The sequence below is a fragment of the Ursus maritimus genome, unplaced genomic scaffold (assembly GCF_017311325.1).
Source record: "Ursus maritimus isolate PB19 unplaced genomic scaffold, ASM1731132v1 scaffold_20, whole genome shotgun sequence".
NCBI classification, from domain to species: Eukaryota; Metazoa; Chordata; class Mammalia; order Carnivora; family Ursidae; genus Ursus; species Ursus maritimus.
The window spans coordinates 28,695,019-28,716,634 of NW_024424453.1; the positions used below are offsets into that span (position 1 = coordinate 28,695,019).

Here is a 21,616-nt window from a genome sequence, read left to right on the forward strand (position 1 = left end):
AACCCAACTTACTGTTAAAATAGATTTAAAAATACAGATGAACATTAAGCAGTATTGGTCCTTAAGGAAGACTTAAACGTTATTTTAAAATGAAAAGAATGCAAAATGTATTAGCAACTTAATCCTCTGGCTAATAAAATAAGTTTATTTATATATACATGGTAGTTGAATTCTGTGGATAAGGAAAAATAGGTCATACATCCACACACATATATATATATAACATATGTATCTTTGATTACATATATTATATATAATTTTACTTTACAGATTTCTTTATATACGCACACACATTGCTATAGTAAATGCAATAGCTGACAGAAATATAAGGTTAAAAGGTCAGACAGCAGCACACTGGCAAATGAATCTCAGAGCAACATTTAACCTGGTTCCTTGTGGGTTGAAGAGTCTTTAAAGATTTAGAGACAACCACCAAACTCATGTTAAGTAGATCCATATAACATTGAGAACACACATTTTCGAAGGCCATCTTTTTTTTTTTTATAAAGGAAATGTAGGAAGAAAGGAAAAAGTTATGATAAAAAGACCACAGTAACAACACGAACATATGAATCAACATTCAAGTCAATTCCCAATCTGACTATAAGAACATCTATATTCAAAATATACTATCAAACTAATTTTCTTTTAAAGAGAGAGTCAAAGCAGTTCTCTTCTCTCCCCACCACTATCTATTAGGAAAAAAAGTAAGAAGCAGCCACCTGTGGAAGCCCCTGGTGCGTCTGTGGGTCTGACCCCTCCTGAGTGTGGGCTGGGGGAGGCAGCTGGCCGGCCACCAGAGAAGGCAGCCGTGCAGGGGAGACTGGGAAATGAGCGCTGGGTGGCAAGCCCATCTGCGGACCGACAAGCAGGTGTGCAGCGCCAAGGAGGGATATAATGATGTCTTCTCCCAAGCAATCCACTTTGGCAATCTTGTTTTTGTAAGATTGCAGGAGGGTTTAGAGAAGTACAGCTCCACACTTCAAGGCTTCTTACATAAGCATGTTCCTCAGAGGCACAGTGCAATGCCTTTTGAGTAAACAAAGCTGAACCCCAATAAACATTTGAGCCTTGAAGAAGGCAAGCATTCCCAAGCTGCAGGGTTAGGATCCACATCTAAACCATCTCCAGAGAAAGGCACAAGTTTGAAAGCAGATGTGGGTGTTGGAGAGGATGCAGGAATGTGCTTAAGGAAGGGCCTTTTTTGTCCGCCAGGGCAAGGCAGTCCTGTTGTCAGCACAGTGGAATCTCCCTGTTGTGCGATGTTAGGGGGATGTGGCCTTGGGATGCCTGATGTCCTCCACAAACTCCTGATGGCTGCGTGCTCCTGCCTGCTGTCCTGAGCTCAGATGGAATTAGCCTTGACAGCCAATGGTGCCACTGTGCGGGTGCAGGATACTCATCCACGGGGCTGATGAGATGGTCCCTCTTCCTGCTCTGCGTGTGAGTCTGCTGCTTCTCCCTAGGCGGCCCAGTTGCCTTCACTGCTGTGCATAAGGAGGGGGAGGAAATGGGGTCCCACTCATTCAAGAAGAACCAGAACTTTAAGAAGCGCTCAAAGGGCCGTGCTCTTGACCATTTTAACATTTCACTTCTATGGGTCTATCTCTTCCCTCACCTGCCTGGGGCTGCTGGAACCCCCAAATGCTCAAGGACAGTTATTAAGAGAAGCAATCAATGCAACTGCTTTGCTTAGAAATACCTTTATTTTATAAAGCCACAGATCATTCTGTAAAGTTTTTTTTTAAACCACACTTATAAAAAAGATGTTGACAATTCTTAGGAAAAAAAAGCTGAAAATGTTTCTTATTAAGTCAGGGTTACACAAAGATTATATTTATAATATATATGTGTATATTTATAATTTAGAGACGAAAGGTAGGGAACAGCAAAGCAAGGGCTGCTGCGGTTAGATCTCCGATACTTGATCATTTCCCACAAACAGTGTTTCTTGGCAGAAGGGGTTGACAAGGACCATCCCAGTGTCTCTATAGTCACCATTGGCTGGGGATCGGGGCTCCGAGAGCTGGTCCTGGGAGGAGAGAGGGAGGAGATGTATGTACTTGGAGCGTTCAGGTGGTGGCCATTCATAAAGAAACACACACACGAGGACATCCATTTCCACATGGGATTGCTCGGTAAACATTTTCATCGTCCTCACTGCCAATGCTGAAGTGCAAAGCCCTCTCTGCTCTTCTTTCAGATTTTTATAGCAGCTTCTTGAAAAGATTTCCTGCTCCCTGAATGAATCCCAGCTCTGGTTGCCAGAGATTGCATTGCTCTCCATGTAGAAGTCTGAGAGGGCTTGCCGCACGCAACACACAGCACATGGCTCACTGCCCTCATGGGCAAAACTGGGTCTATGTGGGCCCCAGACTCTCCTTCCTGCCTCTTTCTCACAGATCTCTGGGAGACATGGTGGTTTTTCCTCCCTGTACGTTCACACCCTATACTTCTCACCTCTTTCCTCTCCTACCACCTCCCTGTCTCTGAGCCTTCAAGGGCTCATTCTTCCCCCTCCTGAATCCTCCCAGAGCCTGGTCAGAATCATTCCCCCACTTCTTGTAGCACTAGATGTGCTGAGGCGAACGGATATGAATCTCTATGTGATAGTAGGTGGTAAGTGAAAAATTTGGTCTGTCTGTACAGCCCCAGAAATGGAAAAGCCTAGAGATAGGTAATTCACTGATCAGGTCATCTGAAGGGTTTTGGTCTCAACTAACAAGGACTGCAAGCATTTGTAGTCCACTAAATGTCTGTACTCAGACTCAGGCCCAGGTATTAATTTAGGGAAAAAAAAGTCATAGCTTGTTTCAATTCTAAAAAACTGACATCTCAGAACCTGTAGGCTATTTCAGGGCAAAGACTCAGTAATATGCCAAGGTAGAACTGGCTTAAGCCGGACTTGCTTAGATGTCTTCACTTGCAGAAAATACAATTAATTCTCTGAAGTTTATTTTAAGCAAAACATGTATAATTTTTAAGAAGTACATATTGTCTTACAGATAATAAGGAGAGAAAGGAAGAAAGGCCATTTGTTGGTGAAATGTCTTTTCAGAAGATAAAAATTTTCTTCAATGTCTGGAATTGACTAAGTGTCCATCTGAGAGGGGTGGACATGGGGTCAGCCCTCTAAGTAAGGAAAACTGAGCATCCCCTTTCTCCACTGGGCTTTGGGTTGAGCTGTGGAGGGAAATTTTGGAGGCCAAGATCTGGCATGTCATTTTATAGTTCTTACAAAGCCAAGTGTTCACCAAGAGTGAACCATGTGGACACTTCCTGCAGTGTAAAAAAGAAAGTAACTTAGGACATAACAGACAAGGGTAAAGAAAAAAAGAGAGAGGAGGAGGAAGGGAAGGAAGGGGGGAAAAAAATTTCCAGGCACCTTTTGGGCATCACAATTTTGCCTATACAGCCTGGATTTGTGTTTTGCTGCTTTCGTCAACCCAGAAGGGGAGCAGGGCACCAGAAAAACTTGCTTAGGCAAAGCACTTGGCAGCCACCAAACTTGGCAGCTACAGGGCAGGCGGTGAGCGCAGCCCCAGGCTGTGGAGTGCAGGGCAGACGCCCTGTGACCGCATGACAGCTCTATGGGTGGTCCACAGGGCCTGCTGGGCCCAGAGAGTTGGAACAAATTGTAACATTACTCTAAATAAAGCAGAATGAGGGCAGCAGACCTGCTGGGAGGGAAACAGTGATATAACTCATTCTGAAGCCAAACTGACCTTTCTGCTGCTGGTTCTCCTGCAACTTCCTGACCTGGGATGGTGACTGCTGGTGGTAGCCTCAACCAGAACCTCTGCTTTTGTCTGATGGCAGCCCCAGTGCTCCGGGCTAGAATGACTACCTGGGATGCTGCATAAGCAGGGTCTTTTCTATAGTAAGCTCACAGACACTGTCCTTTGGCTTTGGTTTTCATTTACCAATTTCCTAAGAGAATATGAAAAATTTAGAGTTCAGAGATTCACAGCCCATACTCAAAGTGTGCCAGCCCTTTTGCCAACTTACCCATTTTTTCACTCACTAGAATATTTCTCAGGAACACTTTTTAAAACATTTTTATTTTTTATTGAAGTGTAGTTGACATACAATATTATATTAGTTTCAGGGGTATAACACAGTGATTTGACAATTATGTACATTATGAAATGCTCACCACAATAAGTGTAGTTACTAATTTTTCTATGCAAGATGTACACTGACCACACTAAAGGTCAATGCTTTCATGAAGCCTGTTGCTCTGTCCTTCAGTTCAACATTTTTATTAGGTGTCCACTGTGTATTAGGTTTTGGGCTAGGTGATGGGTCAATCGTGAATAAAACTTCATGCATGCGATAAACATTTACCAAGTACCCACCATGTTCTGGGCACTGTTCTAGGTGCTAGGGATAGAGCAGTGAGCAGAACAAATGAGGCTCCTGCCCTCAGGAGCTTATATTCTAGTAGGATAGACAGATAACAGGCCAGTCAATAGAGAATGATGCAATGTCAGGTGGTGAGAAGTGCTCTGAAGAAAAATAAAGCAGAAAACCATGGGGGTGGAGGGTGGGCTTCTTCTGTATAGAGAAGTCAGGGAAAGCTTCCCTAAAGAGGCAGCACTGGAACAGAGACCTGAAGGAAGTGAGGGATGGAACCAGGAAAAGAGCATTTTACATAGGTGTGAGAGCAATCTTGTGTTGTTGGAAGGACTGTATGAGGAAGAGCCAAAGGCAGGTGTGGCTCAAGAGTGTGGTCAATGTGAAGTCTGGCAGGAGGGGCCAGGGAGGTAGGCAGGGGCCAGCCTATGAAGGGTCTCTTAAGAGGAATCTGGATTTTGCTCAAAGTGTGAAGAGGAGCCATTTAACGGTTGGGAGCCATGGCAGACATGAAGTCCTTCCCTTGAGAAGATCATCTGGTTACCATGTGGAGGACACAGTGCAGGAGGCAAGATGGTAGCAGAGACCTTGTTTTCAGAAGTTACTGCAGCAATCCATGATTTGAGGGAGGCAGCAGTGCAGGTGGTGAAAAGTACTCCTATATAGGAAGGACCAAGGAGATCTGCTGACAGACTGGATGTGCGGTGTGTAAGAGGAAAAGACAACTGGCAGTGCCACCTATGTAATGAGAAACACCAGGGAACTTCTGGGTGTTTGGGTGGGGAGGGGAAGTCAACAGTTCAATCTTAGGCATGTTGAATTTGAGATGCCCGTTAGACATGCATGGCAGTAGCTGGGCACATGAGTCTAGAGTGCAGGGGAAATGTCAAGGCCAGAGATGGAAATTGCAGAGATAGTATTTAAAGTCATGAAACTAAGTAGAGAGAGAAAAGAAGCAGTGGGAAGACTAAGCCCAGGCACTGCAGTGATTAGAGGCTGGCCAAAGGACCCAAAGGACTGGGAGTCAATGAAGGAGACTGAGAAGGAGTTGCTGAGAGGTGGGGGAGAGACAGGACAGGATGGGGTGAAGACAGAGAAACTTTCTGAGGAGGAAATGACTGATGGTGCTGATGCTGCTGGTAGTCTGAGTAAGAGGAATGCTTAGAACTGACCCCTGGGTTTCTCAGTGTGGAAGCAACTGGGTATTCTAGTTGGGGAGTGAAATATTAAACAAATATCAGACCAGCAGCTACATCATTACAACTCCGGTAAGTGCCATGAAGGAAAAGCATAAGGAGCTGAGACTGCATGATAGGAGAGCAGAGCCCAGCCTGGGAGATGAGGGAAGGCCTCTCTGAGGAAGTGACAGTTAGACTGGGCCGGAACTATGGGTGAAGGAGTGCTGGGGAGGGACAGAACATATTCCAGCAGAAGGAACAGTCATGCACAGCACTAGAATGGGATGTAACTTGGTGTCATAAAGAAATGAAAGGACATCTGGTGTGGCTGGAGCTCAGCAGATGAGAGGGAGAGTGGCACAATGTGAGGCTGGACAGTTGGGCCAAGTCCACCTCATGGGCCCTGCAGAAGACTGTGAACTTTAACTTAAGAGCATCAAGATAATTACTGAAGTGTTTGAGTCTGGCAGTGATGTGATCACATTTATGTTTATAAAAGCCCACCCTGGCTGCTGTGGGGATGGATCTGCAGGGAAAAAGGGGACTCTCTCCAGAAGAACTCTTCTCTGCTCTCACTGTGTTTACTCAGATGTCTGCCATCTTTCTCCTGGGCCATCTCAACTGCATCCCAGCTGGCCTACTTATTTTGAGTCTGTCTTCCTGCCTGTCCTCCCATCCATTCATCCATCCATTAAACCACCCTTCCTCTCCTTCCTATCCATTCACTAATCACGTATAGAGTACCTTCACCAGGCCGTCAGCACAATCTTTCTAAAACTAGGTGATACAAAACTCAAAACTTTCAATGACCCTCCACTGCCCAAGACTGAAGTATAAACTCCATTCAAGCCCTTTCAAGCCCACACCTAATCAATCTACCTTTCCTGCTGTGCTCTGGCCTCTGCCCTACCTTCTGTGTGATTGTAGAAGGAGCACCTGGTCAAAGCCTAGCTCTCTCACTGGCCAGATGGGTATTTTGGGCAACACTTCCTGACCCAAAGTATTCTTTTCTCCCATTCCCACCTTTACTCAGGTTACTTCCTTTGCTGGAATACCTGTCAAAATCCACTTATCCTTCCTAACCACCACTGCGAAGGCTTTCTTCTCCTAGGTTTCTACAGCTCTCTGCAAATATTCTTGTATCTCCCCTAGTTTGTTTGCTTTTGAATGAAACTTGGGGCTCATACCTCAACCACATCTTGGAATATGGGCCCCCTGAGAGCAAGCTCTCATCTTCATTATCCCCAGAGACTGCCTGCCACAAAATGGGTTCTCAACGAATACTTATCAAATTGCTCCCAGCAACCCGGGGTCCCAAGAACAGTGCTTCCCAAACTTTAACACGGATAGAAAGCACCTGGGAATTCTTGCTAAAATACAGATTGATTCACTAGGGCTTGGGTGGGGCCTGTAGCTTCCTGGGTGCTGCTGCTACTGGTCTGTGGACCATCTTTTGAGAAGCGAGACACTAAGAAGCAAGCAAATGCTCCACGGCTTACTTTGGAGCCTGTGCTATTCCCTGTGATGGCGCTGGACCTTCCAGAGGGCACCCGTTGGTTTGGGGCTCATTACCTCAGAGGTTTCAAGGGACTGGATTTCCCTTGGCAACTCCACAGCATGCTTGTTGAAGTAGTCCATGGTGATGGCATTATTCCAGTAGCTCAGGTTGTTCTCTGGGTTGGCTGTCTTTTTCTTCCTCCTCAGGCAGCACACTGTCAGCAAGACAGCTGTAGAGAGAGTCCAAGTTAGAGATGGGGGAGGGAGACAAGCATGGAGCCAGCATTGCTGAGCGACAGATGCAAGTCTCCAGGTGGGTCTGTGATGGTCATATATTCAGCCACTTATCCCTTCAATAATTTGTTGGTTCAACAATTATCTATATACGTCGAATGCCAACTTTGGGCCAGTCTGGGAGAGAGAGAGTGAAAAAAAGACAAGGCTTTCTTGTATCATAAACATCCCTCCAAGTTTGTGTATGGAGGGGCACAGAGGGGGTCACGTGATCTATAATAGACAAAATGAATATAAGGTAAATTCAGATAGCAATAATTGTTCAAAGAAAATAAAGTAGGGTGAAGTGAGAGAGACAATGGAGAGGAGTTGGGGAGAGAATGCTTTAGGGTCATCATGAAAGGCTTTCCTGAGGCAATCTTAATATGTGACCCTATCTGTCCAATCTCTGAGACTTACATGGCCCCTGAGAGGGATGAGTATATTTGGATGTTGCTAATGAACCAAGTGTGTGAATAGAAGGACTTCAGCTTCCCAAAAGAGAAGGTTTCTGAGGTTGGGGAGGTAAGGTGGCCTGTCCAGGCTCACACAGTGCAATAGGTGATGCTTTGACAAGGATGACAGTAGCCCTCTTGGGGAGCAGCCAGTAAATGAAGATTGGGAACTCCAGGCCAGGGGTGGGCAGGGCTGCACTCAACATCTTGGAGGTGCTGACCATCTGTGCTGGGGAGAGGGGACCCCTGATTCAGGAGTCCAGAGGCCGGCACCGTGATGACAATGACCACCAGGGGGCATCAGAGTGCCAGCTCTGTCCACCACAGCCTGAAGATTTGGCCAGCGCTGGGGGCCTGTATATGGCAGGTGTGGGATATCTGCAAAAGCTGGCACCCATACAGGCTGAGACCTCAGGGCCCACCCCTTCAGTCCGTCTGGGATAATACAGGAATTCTGTAGCTCTCTTCTCAGCTGCTGGTGTTGCTGGCATCTCAACCTGAAAAGGCCTCCAGGCAAGGCCAAGAGATTGGGCAAGTTTCTACTGATCCAATCTGCTTTGATCAGAAAGACTTCTAATTTGCTCATTACTTTTCTAGGTACCCTTAAAAAAGTTTTAAAGATATAAGACATTTCTGAATGTTTGAGCTAAAAGAAATTTTAGACTGGCTGGTACAGACCTTCAAATTTTGAAAAATTTCCAAATTAAAGTTCTCCTTTTTTCTTCTTTCCTTCCTTTCAAAGAAGGAGGTGACTGAAAGATGAATGGGGGTGAAGAGGGGGAGCTGCAGGGCTCAGCCTGAAAATCTGCTAAGTTAGGGCACCTCCTTATTTTGCAGATGAGAAGACTGGTCCAAAGCATTCAGCTGACTTGCTACAGGTCACTGGTCTATGAGTGGCTGGGCTGGGGCAAGACACCAGGTCCTATCGCCCCCCCTTCTGGCATCTTTATTCTTCACTGTCACTAACTTTCCATCTTGCTCCTGGAACTGGGATGGTGAAATGGTCTGGGGGAATTCAAACTGGTGAAACAGAAGCCGTAAAGCTGCTAATCTGCTTTGGCATAGGTTGCAGAGTCTGGGTCCTCTGACCCCCCAGTCCAGTGCTCCCTCAAGCCCACACTGCCCCTGGCTCCAGAGCCTGGGCCTATTTAGGACACAGGACCAGGACCCTGCCTAGTGGGAAGGGCTGGCCCTGTTGGTCTGGGGGCTGGAACAGGGAGCTCTGTTTTCTAGCTTTCTCCCCTCAAATGTTGTTAGCGCTCCAGGCCTGATTGTTTCTCGCTGGGAATTCTCAGTGCCTCTTGAGTGCCCTTTCATTTACAATAGAGGCTAGCCTGGCCATAGACAGAGCTTGGGCTTGGAATCCAAAAGGCCTGGGTTCAAGTGTTACATCAGGTAAGTCACTTCACCACACTTGACTACTATGGATTCACAGGGCTGTAATAAGAGCTAGAGATCATAAATGCAAATGCTGAGCACACTGCCTGATGCACAGTCAGTGCTTATTCAATGAGAGTTTTCTTGTTCTTCCAGTACCCTCCACAAGAGAGATCTAGAAAGAAAAACTGGGCTACATGACTATTGAGTGGCTCAAGGCCAAGGGTCCACCTGTGATTTAGAACTTTCATTATTTTGGTGGCCTGAACTTTCATCCAAGAAAAAGTACAATTCAGACTTATGGAGTCTCTAATATATGCCCAGCGCTGACCTAGGCACTTTACAGTCTGATTTAACCCACAAAACAGTCTGAGGAATGTACTGTTACTCTTCCTCTTTGAAGAAGAGGCAAACAAAGCTTATGGAAGTTAACAAAATTGATCTTGATCACGCAGGTAATTAATGGAACTTGACCCGGGTCTCTGTGACCCTCAGGGTGATGCTTGTTGTCTTATATTGCCCTGAATCCTGCAGGGAACACATCTGAGGCATGGGGAAGCACTTTTTAAATGACACAACTCTGTGCAAACACAAGCCCATGCTGTCATCTGCCTTTTTTTTTTTTTTTAAGAGAGAGAGGGAGGGAGAGAGAGAGTGAGCAGGGAGAGGGAGGAGAGAGAGAGTCCCAAGTGGGCAGGACACTTGGTGCACAGCCCAATGCAGGGCTCGATCTCATGACCCTGAGATGATGACCTGAGCTGAAATCAAGGGTCAGATGCTTAAGTGACTAAGCCACCCAGGCGCCCCTGGCTTGAAGGCTGTGAACTAATGCTGTGGATATTAGTCCTATTTTTATAGGTGAGAAAACATTGGACCAGTGGTTAAGTTACATGTCCAAGCCCCACAGGTGACCAGCAGGAGAGGTACCCTGACATATGTGATTTCATGAGCCAAGCCTTTCTGTCATACCAGGCCTCTTCTCTAGTGATTTATGCAGGTTTAATGTTAAAAAAAGTTAGAAGACAGGGACCTGTGACATATTTCAGTTTGGCTCCTTCATTTTGAAGATGAGAAACTGACATCCTGGAAGGGAGGACTGGCCCAGTGGTGCCAGCCTGAGGGACCAGCCCAGCCTGTGGACAATCACTTCCTTTCTTTGGGGGTTGGGGAAAGAGGCTCAGGGAGGCCTAAGGGTTGGAAGGAGGCCAGGCTGGACACAAGACTAAGGGCCTGGGGAAACCAGGTTTGGGGGCTGTCTGGCTCCCCATCCTGGTGGGTGGGACTAGAACGCTCCCAGCAGGGGGTGCTGGTTGGGAAGCACAGAGAAGAGCAGTGAGAGCAAAGTACTCTGGTCCAGCTGAGGTGACACCCCCTGGACAACACTGCCTGGCCCTGAGCCTACTCCCCATCCCCCTTGCTTCAGTTAGTTCATAAGCCCCGAGGAGACACACTTCCTTCCACACTCCTGGTCACACTTCCTTCTCATTTCAATTTATTCTACTCTTTTCACGGAAAGAGTAACTCTGACCCATGTTTTCTTATGTAATAACTACAAAGTCATTTTGGGCCTATAAGAGTTACATATATCTAATGGCATTTACTGCATGTCTGGAAGGAAGCCAGAATGCTCTGGGGCACAGTGCAAATGGACTCTCACATATCCAGGGGCAGAAAGAAGTCCTACTCTGCTTCAGTCAGGCTCAACTTAAGATTGGTGATGAAAAACATCTGCAGCTGGCCTGGTTCCTGTCCTCAACATCCAAACAGCCTTTCATCTTTTTCAGGGAGGCAGGGTGAAGACATTCTTGAGAATGGATGTGGTAAGTGCAGGAGAGGCCAGGGAGCTTGGCAGAGTCACAAAACTGACCACCTGATGAAAAAGCCCAGAGCACTGGCAGGAGTGTGTCAGGACCAACGCAGTGCCGGGCCCAGAGGGTTCTAACAGGAGATGGTGAGCTCTTTGCATCCTGATGGTGGCAGCAGAGACCAGCTCAAGAGCCACATGGCTCCTCTGCCCCAGCCAAACGTGGCCTGGATCCAATCAGTTTCAGTTTTCAGCACATCTGAACCCCTGTATGGCTGTCTCTGGCATGGCTCAGGAGACAAAGCATTTCTCAGTCCCTGCACATATATCCTTCCAGCCATTGGGTGGGGCTTATGATCTGGAAGGGTTGGTGGAACTGATGACAGCCCTTCTTGGGCAGGCCTGAGATTTGCTATGATTATCCCCTGCTTCCAAGAGAAGCAGGGGATTCAACCACCTGCCTGGCAGTTCTGGCCACCTGAAATCTTGTTTTTGATTTCAGGTCAGGGCTGGTCTGAAGCCAGATGTGAGGAAACCTATGCATGCACTTTGCTATGAACCCAGATTGCCTGAAATATATGGCAAACTGGCAAAGAAGACCCTTCTTTGGGAGCAGTAGAATGAGCTTTAGGATAAATGCAGCCACTGGAAGAGGTCTGCTTGTCTGAGACTGGAGTGGGATTAGCTATGAAAGCAGCACATTCATCTGTGCTTTGAAAGAGCATGGTATGCTGAAGCTGGATAAGTATTCTATCTTGATGTCCCTTGCATCAGGGCCTTCACAGGGCCCCCACAGATGGTCCCACAGGAGTTGGGGCCATGACTAAGGATAGGGAGCTCTATGTGGAGGCAGCTAGAGCTCAGGCAGGGATCTTGGCGAGTGAGGGCTTAGGGGAGCCTACTATGTGGACAGTGGAAATGCAAGACAGATGCTGACAGACATGGAGTCTGTGATTCCAAGAGCCTGCCAGAGTCCACTTTGAACAAAGGGTACATAGCTTCCTTTACAAAGTAGTATGTTCTATCCCAGCACCTGAAGGCTCCTTTCAGAGTGCTGGGAGCATTCCCTAGGTGCAGTTCCAGGCTGTGTCCTGTCTTGGCTGGCATTATTATGCACAGTTTAGGCAGCCCATGGGTTTTCTGGCTTTGCAGTAAGATCTAATTTCAAATTCACACATGGCAAAGAGGGCTGTAGAAGTCTTTTTAGAACTATAAAACACAGGTGGGTGTGGCCTGTGGGGTGAAGGTTAGATCTACTCTGTGCTGTCCAGCTTACGCAAAGAGAAAGGACCAGGTGGGGAGAAGGCTCTGAGAGCTGGGGAGGCAGCCACATCGCATCTCTTGATTCCCTAGTGCTTGGCATAGTGCCTGGCACACAATGGGCACTTGGGAAATATGTATTGAATCAGACAGATTCTACCACTGGATCAGAGCTGACTTACGTGATTGGGACCCTGGGCAAGTCAATTCACCTGTGACTTAGTCCCTGCCTATGAGGTATGTTCCTTGCATAGCGTGTTTATGTTTTTTATTCCTCTGGCTAGTCTGTTTTGAAGATGGATTGATTAAAAATAATGGGAACTCACTTTGTAAACTAAAGCTTCTAGAGACACGTAAAGAATGGAAAATTAGAAAGCTGTCTGTAATGTGGTTACTTCTCAAATATGACCACTATTAATGATTTATTGGCTAACAGAGCTACATTTTCTCATTATCATTCTTCTGTTTAGGAGTGGACAATCACAGTTTTAAGCATTCATGTGTTTACATGAGAGACAATAAAGGCACTTAATGAAAGAATAAAATAGACAACCTGCAAACTTTTTCACTTTTCCTGAATTAGGTCCTTGAGCAGAAGTAGGCTGCCCACCCTTGACATGGAAAGTTTGCTTTGCTTATCAACTAGAAGGAAACAAAAAGCTGGGAGAGTTGGCTTCTGGAAAGAATCCAGAATGTAGATTTTAAAAAGATCTTATTGGTACAACGCCAAGCAGAAACTATGCTCATGTTAAAGGCTTATACCTCCTGCACAAATGTTCAAATGACCCACGCATGAGGAAAGGCTGGGAGAGCTGACTTAACAGTGTCCTCTGTGGAAAGTTGCTGGGACCTCATTCCTCTTGAGATCAGGATGAGTCCATGGTGTGATGTGACAGCTAGTACAACCAACAGAGCTGATGCCAGTGTTGGCTTCCTGAGTGTGACTGAAGTGTCCAGAACAAAGGAACCGCCATCTGCTCTCCTCGGCCATGCCTGGGCATGTGGAATGCTATGCTCCCTTCTGGGAGAGCAGGGATAAAACTGTGGTCATCAGGAGCGGCAGATGATGGGGTAGGGCCAGGGCAATGTGGCCCTAAAAAGAGACTTGAAGGAATAGGGATGAGCAGCTTAGAAAAGGAACAGCTCTCTTTGAGCACCATTTGAAATGTTTCAGGAGTTGGTAGATAGACTGGTTTTGTGTGGCTTCAGAGGGCATGGCTCAGGACCACAAAGTGGAAATTACAAAGAGACAAATGTCAGGCTTCCATGAAAGCTGGGTAACAACCTGAAGGGGTCAAAGGAGAATGGGCTGTCCAACGACTGAGGAGCACAGGGGGTTTCTCACCCCTGGAAGGGTTCACAAGGAGGCCAGACAATAACTGTGTAGGGGTGGGGGGAAGCTAAAATTAGTGAGGATTCTTGTGAGGTTATCAGAGAAACTCCGAGAATCTAGGATCAAGTACATGGGGAAGACATAAAGGAAGCCCTAACGTTCTAAGTGATTATATCAGGTTCTTTATGGAGACATCAGGAAGAAGAATCTCTCAAATTCTCATTAAAAGAGTGACAGGCAGTAGCAAGGAAGTGCTGGTGGCCTGGGGAGAGCCCTTACCTACCAGTACCAGGGGGAGCAATGATGAGGTCCACACTGCATCCAGCTCACACCAGCATCCAGTTCACACCATCCATGAACAAATAAAACTGGGGAGGAGGGAGAGAATAGCTAGATTCACATGTAACTCTCCAGCTCCCAATTTAGCTATAGGAACTGCTGCTTTTGCCAAGGCTAATAGAAATTCCTACAAGATCAAAGTCTCTTCTCCTTTTTTGGAGAAAGAGAGAAAGAACAGGAGAAGAGATGAGGGAGGGGAGGAAAGACAGGCAGAGAGATGGATGTGAAGTGGAAGAAGATGGAGAGGAAGGTGAAGGCTCTCCTACTTGAAGGTTGTATGTGTAGAAGTGCCAGTGTTCACCTATGGTGTCTTGGTGCCATGTCACTACAGCCATTAGCAGGCCACCCTTGAGGGTGAGTGTGGCAGGGTGGTGTCATGACAAGAGCACTGGGCAGGAAGATGGTGACTTTCCATCCCAGGCCTATCTCTCACTTAACTTTGGGCTCCTGGGTGAGTCATGGCACCTCTCTAGCTTGGTGTTTCTTTCTGCACAATGCAGAGCTGGACTGGACTACTTAGAAGGTTCTCCCCCACTCCTGGGAGCTGTGTTTTTATGATGAGTGGGCATCTAAGCCATGGCCTGGCAAGCTGAGAACTGGGGATAGGGATAACCCATGATTCTTGCTCTGCCACATGGTTTCCTATAATTCTGGGAAGTTTTGCAGCCTACTTGGTAGGGACTGCCCAGCTCTGGGGCAAAGGAACTCTGGGGAGAGACAAGTTGATGTGATAGAGGGAGAGGAGGGGGAAAGAGAGGAGTGATGAGAGGGTGAGGCACTTACAGCAAGAGGAGATGGGCACACTGATGGCCAGGATCACCCAGGCGATGTCCATCTTGCTCAGGCAGATGGTGGCTCTGTGCTGGGGTTTGTCCCCTTCAGCCACATGCGATATATTCCCTGCTGTTCCAGGCTTCCAGGTCCCGGCAGGGACTAGGCGGTTGAGGAAGTTTCCTGTGGCTGTGGACACCACTGTGGAGAGAGGACTGGGCACCCTGTTGGTCATGGTGGGGGTGGCTGTAGCCTCCTCCTTGGCTTGGGCAACAGTGCTTTCTGAGCCCCCAGTAGGGTGGGCTGGGGCCTTCGAGGTTGAGGATGTTCCCTGAGGAGTCCCCTTGGAAGGGGCTGAGACACTGGCATTGAAGGCAGCCTGGGTGGGCCCCGCAGTGGCTGGGAAAACCCCAGAGCTGGCAGATGGAGGTCTGTTGATGCCAGGGGTGACAGTAAGCCAGGAGTCACTGTGGCTGGGGCCATCCTGTGGGTCACCGCGGGGTTGCTGAGAAGGCACTGGGGCAGGTTGTGGACTGGTAGGGGCACCTGAGGCTACTGTGGTGTCCGGCTCCCCTCCTTGGCTGGTGAAGGTGGAACCACCCCCCTGGTCTGCTCTGCTAAGGCCTGGCTTGTCCTCTGCAGGCACCAAGGGGGTGGTGGATGGTGCCCACGAGGTCCTGCTGGGCGCCACGGTTGTGGCCACTGTCTGGGGCTGCGGCAAGGAAGAATAACCCCGGAGTGGGTTCCTGGGGGTGAGGGTGGAGGGGTCAGGTTCTATAGACCCTGTAAAGTTGCCTTTGTAGATCTGAAAGATTTTCCCCAGGGGCCGCTTCTGCCCCAGATATGTGGAGCTCTGATTTCGTCCTCGCTGGCCTTCCTTCCTCCCAGAGTGGTCACTGGGTGCAGGCAGGACAGAGCGTGATGAACTGCTGGCCCCCTTTCGGGAAGAGCCTGGGGGCCTGGGAGGCCTGCGCGTGGTGGCCCGGGTAGGTGCTGTGGTGGGACGGCTGGTGGCTCCCATTGGCTTTGTCAGCAGGATGGCAGGCACAGCCTCCCCCTGGGGGTGGCCCTCTGAGTGGGAGGATGTGGTTGTCATGGCAGCAGGAAGGGGCCCTGTGGTCAGGGGCCCTTCAGAATGTGGGGTGGCTGCTGTCACCATGATGGTGGAGATGGTGTTTGTTGGAGGGTGTCCATCTGGATGTGGCGTTGTCATAGCCATGGGAGCTGTAGTCTGTGAGGAGGGTCCATCGGGATGGGGGCTCAGTAAGACCACAGAAGTAGGGGCAGTTGCCATGGAAGAGTGTCTGGTAGAGCTGAGGGATGCTGTCACCATGGTGTCTGGGGTGGTGCCTGAGGGGAGGACCTGAAGAGATTCTCTGGGAGATGGTTCCTGGGTGGCAAATACCAGTGCTTCGGTCAGTGCCAAGATCAGGAGGAAGCCTTGAGAGGAAGACAGAGAGAAAAGGTAAAACACCCGGGGAATTGCTCAGAGCCTGGACCTTCCTTACCCATGAACCTATGGAGCTCTGGGAACTAAAGGGAACACTGGGAGCAGTCTGGAGGTCCACACTGCCACCCTGACCCTCAAGAGCAGCTTCTCAGAACAGGCGGGGCTGGGTGTGAGAAGGATTACGGCCTCCGAGTGCCTGCTGCCCCTCTGTGGCCAGGGAGTGGTCAAGGCCAGGTTGATCAAAGGGAGGCTGGCAGCTCTGTGTGAGCCTGCCTGTGTCAGATGTGGAAGGCTTACATGGGCAGAGCTGACCAACCTTATGCCCTTTCTTAATATTCCATTTATGGACTGGACAAAGGCACAAATGGTCAGACCTCTGTTTATTCAGTCCTACTCACTGGACAAGTAAGGAGGGTCTCTATCCTCTCCTTGACACTGGAGGACACAAAAATGAACAGGGCAGTCTCTGGCTCTGAGTGAGCTCAAACAAATCTACAAACAATCCTAAAACAAGGCAGAGACATCTCAGTGCCATAGGATAGTAATAGGCAGAAGGGGACAGGCGTCCAGAGGGTGACCAGATCTGGTGCCCATATAGCACTTAGCAGAGAGCCTGGAAGAGAAGATGCACTCCATGAATGCCAGCTGGTTTTATGGTTATCATTAATGTTAACTGCTTTTCCTGTGGCGCTCATGTGGCTGAACGCTTTGTGGAAAATCACTGGTGATGTCCAACCTTTTGAAAAGGAGGACCTCTTTTGAGCATTAAAAGAAAATCATGAATTTTTCATGATGATCAGTGTGTGTGCTTTTAGTTCATTGAGAAAATGCACAAGGACAAAAACCTATAAATTTAAAAATACTTCTAAATATATGTGCATTTTATTAATCACAATAGCATGTGCCAAACTTAACAAATAACACATCTTGTACAAATGTGAGACATAGGATCTGTTCGGATTATAAACTGGAAAACTGTCCACCCTGGTACAATACATAGAATGGAAAGAACTGGTTTCTGCTGCTGAGGAGTGGCTTGATTAACTTCTAAGGCCTAATTCTGACCTGTGAACGCCTCCTTTTTCTTATGAACCCCTTCCTGGTTACTCTCATGCCCTTCCCCACCAGATTGAAGCAATGAATGGCCAAAGCAGGGGTCCTGGTAGTGATTTCTACATGTCTGGGATGGTCAGCAAAACTGCTGACAGGGGAAGGCAGGGGCCCTGGTGAGCTTTCAGAAACAAAGAAGGGGAGATCATCTTCTGGCATGCCTTTGGAACAGGCCCAGGATCACACTGAAGCCACCTCTGACTTAGGTGTGGGATGGAGTCTGAGTGTTGACGAGCTCCTCTCGCCTTGCACTTCTAAATTAGTGGGTGGAGGAGGGCAAGGGACAAGAGATTGAACAGACTGTAGCACACACAGTCTCCAGGGCCAAAAATTTGCCCAAAGCAACCTATTTTTTTCTACACTTTCTTTGGTGATCTAAACCATATATTAACAGTAATCTCTGCTTATTCAAGTCAATCCTAAAAACTGTTATCTTAGCACCTGCTCTGGCCTGCTTGATTTAATCCTCACAACCACTTGACGGGGGTAGGAAACTGAGATCTCAGGTAGATTAAGGAACATGTTTAAAGTCCCACCATAGCTGCAGTATATGAAACCGAGCTGTATCTAAAATGCATGCTTTTCCTGGTCAACCACCACCAACAATGCAGGAGGAGGAAGAGGACAGGAGCCTGCTGTGCCACGATGCTCTGACTGGTTCAGGGTTATTCCAACCCCTCTCTTGCAGCCAAACACCACAAGAACAATCTGTTCTTAGGGCTGGGAGTCTTGACCTCTGATGTTTCGAGGGACATTCTGTTACAAGCCTCTGTTTGCTCACGAGTCCCTTGGTTCAGTATAAGTGTTAAAGAGTGAACTGTTTGTCTCCCTAATTCATTTGTTGAAGCTCTAACCCCTAGCACCTCAGAATGTCACTGTATTTGGTGATAACCTTTAAAGAGGTTATTAAGTTAAAATGAGGCTGTTAGGGTGGTCCCTAATCTAATCTGATTGATGTCTTCATAAGAAGAGGAGATTAAGACACACAGAGTGATACTAGAGATGCTTGCACACAGAGGAAAGGCCACATGAGGACACGGTGAGAAGGTGGCCATCTTCAAGTCAAAGGGAGAGGTCTTATCAGAAACCAATCCTGTCAGTAACCTGATCTTGGTCTTCTAGCCTCCAGAACTGTCAGAAAATAAATTTCTGTTGTTTAAGCACCCCCAGCCTGTGATACTTTGGTATGGTAGCCCGAGCTAAGACAGGTGTCTTACATTAGAAATCCCTCAGAAAAAGGGAAGGCAGAGTTGTGTGCAGGTAGTGTATTTTGGGAAGTGATCCGAGGGGACAACCATGGGGGTCTGAGATGAGCCAAATAGAGAAAATCAATCTGAGGGCAGGTTATGAATTGATCAGGATGAGCAACTCGTATTTCCTGGGGACCTCTGAGGGACTGAGTAGACTGCACCTCAAACTATCTACGTGAGAGGAGCACTCACCAGTTCCTGATGTGGGAAACAAAGGCAAAAGAAAAATTTCCTTACTACTTACAGCCCACTGACAAATCCTTGAAGCAGGCAGTGACGTTCCCCTAGGAACTCAGCTGCCTCGATGTTAATACTTTGCTAAGTGCGAGAGGTAATCTTATCCTGCCCCTCAGGATCCTGTAAGTCTTCTTTAACATAAAAAATTCCTTCGGAAACTTCCTTTGTCTCTATCCCCCAAGATACCTTAGTAATCATCCCCCAACATATGGCCCACTGATATATATCTGAAGGGTCTCATGACTGAGTTTTTTCTTTTCTTTTTTTTAATAATTTTTATTTTGTTATATTAGTCACCATACAGTATATCCTTAGTGTTTGATGCAATGTTCCATGATTCATTATTTGCGTATAACACCCAGTGCACCATGCAATATGTGCCCTCCTTAATATCCATCACTGGCCTATCCCAATCCCCCACTCCCCTCCCCTCTGAAGCTCTCAGTTTGTTTCCCAGAGTCCACAGTCTCTCATGGTTCATTCCCCCTTCTGTTTACCCCCCTTCATTCTTCCCTTCCTTCTCCTACCGATCTTCCTATTTCTTATGTTCCATAAATGACTGAAACCACATGATAATTGTCTTTCTCTGCTTGACTTATTTCACTTAGCATAATCTCCTCCAGTCCCTTGCATTCCCACCAACAGTGGAAGAGGGATCCCCTTTCTCCACATCCTCTCCAACATTTGTTGTTTCCTGCCTTGTCCATTTTTGCCATTCTAACTGGCAAAAGGTGGTATCTCAATGTGGTTTTGATTTGAATTTCCCTGATGGCTAATGATTTTGAACATTTTTTCATGTGTCTGTTAGTCATTTCTTTGTCTTCATTGGAAAAATGTCTATTCATAACTCCTGCCCATTTTTGGTTTTGATTATTTGTTTCACGTGTATTGAGTTTGAGAATTTCTTTGTAGATCTTGGATACTAGTCTTTTATCTGTAGTGTCATTTGCAAATATCTTCTCCCATTCTGTGGGCTGCCTCTCAGTTTTCTTGACTGTTTCCTTGGCTGTGCAGAAGCTTTTGATCTTGACGAAGTCCCACAAGTTCATTTTATCTTTTGTTTCTCTTCCTTTGGAGATGTGTCATGAAAAAAGTTGCTGTGGCCGATGTCAAAGAGGTTGCAGCCTATGTTCTCCTCAATGATTTTGATGGATTCCTGTCTCACATCAAGGTCTTTCATCCATTGGGAGTTTATCTTTGTGTATGGTGTGAGAGAGTGGTCAAGTTTCATTCTTTTGCATGTAGCTGTCCAATTTTCCCAGCACCATTTATTGAAGAGACTGTCTTTTTTCCACCGGATGTTTTTTCCTGCTTTGTCAAAGATTAGTTGCCCAAAGAGCCAAGGGTCCATTTCTGGGTTCTCTATTCTGTTCCATTGGTCTATGTCTGTTTTGTGCCAGTACCATGCTGTCTTTGTGACACAGCTTTGTAGTATAGCTTGAAATCCGACAACGTGATGTACCCCAGCTTTGTTTTCCTTTTCAACAATTCCTTGGCTATCGGGCCTTTTCTGGTTCCACACAAATTTAAGGGATGTTTGTTCCAGTTCTTTGAAAAATGTCATTGGTATTTTGATCGGGATGGCATTAAAACTGTGGTACTCTGGAGCTATATAGACATTTTAACTATGTTTATTCTTCCAGATCCATGAGCATGGGAATATTTTTCCATCATTTGTGTCATATTCTTCAATGTCTTTCAAGAGTGATTTGTAGTTTCTAGAATATAGATCAACTTACCTCTCTGGTTAATTCTGAATACTTGTATGAATTTTGGTGCTATTGTAAATGGAATGCGATTCCAAATTTCTCTTTCTTCAGTCTCATCATTCGTGTATAGAAATGCACCTGATTCTGAGACATTGATTTTGTATCCTGCCACATTACTGAATTGCTCTATAACTTCTAATAGTTTGGGGTGGAGTCTTTTGGGGTTTTCCATATAGAGTATCACGTCATCTGCGAAGAGAGACATTTTGACTTCTTCTTTGCGATTTGGATCCCACCTTTTATCCTCTTTTGTTGTCTGTCTGTTGCAAGGACTTCTAGTACTATGTTGAATAATAATGGTGAGTGGGGCAGCATCCTTGTCTTGTTCTGATCTTAAGGGAAAGGCTTTCACTTTTTCCCCATTGAGAATGACCGATATTTGCTGTATAGAGCTTTTCATAGATGGTTTTACATGAAATTGAGGAATGTACCTCTATCCTACACTCTGAAGGGTTTAATCAGGAAAGGATGCTGTATTTGTCAAATGCTTTTCTGTACAATTGAGAAGATCATATGGTTCTTGACTCTTTTCTTGTTGATATGATCTATCCTCCTGATCGATTTGCAAATGTTGGAACACCCTTGGAACCACCAGTGAATCCCAGTTGTTGATAGATAATCCTTTTTGATCTGTTGGATCCTATTAGCTAGGATCTTTTTTTTTTTTTAAGATTTTATTTATTTATTTATTTGACAGAGACAGACAGCCAGCGGGAGAGAGAGAGAACACAAGCAGGGGGAGTGGGAGAGGAAGAAGCAGGCTCCCAGCGGAGGAGCCTGATGTGGGGCTTGATCCTGGAACGCCGGGATCACACCGGTAATACTGGCCTCATAGAATGAGTTTGGTAGTTTTCCTTCTGTTTCTATTTTTTGAAACAGCTTCAGGAGAATAGGTATTATTTCTTCTTTGAATGTTTGGTAGAATTCCCCGGGGAATCCGTCAGGCCCTGGACTCTTGTTTTGGGGGAGGTTTTTGATCACTGCTTCAATCTCTTCATAATTAATCGGTCTGTTTAAATAATCAATTTCTTCCTGTTTTAGTCTTAGTAGTTTATAGGTTTCCAGGAAGGCATCCATTTCTTCCAGGTTGTTTAATTTTTTGGTATAAAGCTGTTGATAAAAGTTTCTAATGATCCTTCCTATTTCATTGGTGTTGG

General features: G+C 46.6%; 1 protein-coding gene across 1 annotated transcript in view; it reads right to left on the reverse strand.

Annotated features, from left to right (window-relative positions):
• Positions 1-1,703: 1,703 nt before the first annotated feature.
• The window catches only part of TMEM108 (transmembrane protein 108), a 385,548-nt gene continuing 365,635 nt past the window's right edge, over positions 1,704-21,616 (reverse strand). Inside the window, exons 4-6 of the mRNA XM_040636808.1 lie at positions 14,656-16,083; positions 7,107-7,261; positions 1,704-2,032 (exon numbers count right to left, since the gene is read on the reverse strand). Coding sequence (XP_040492742.1) covers positions 1,910-2,032; positions 7,107-7,261; positions 14,656-16,083 — 1,706 coding nt within the window. The 3' untranslated portion in view covers positions 1,704-1,909. The remainder of the gene's footprint in view (positions 2,033-7,106; positions 7,262-14,655; positions 16,084-21,616) is intronic.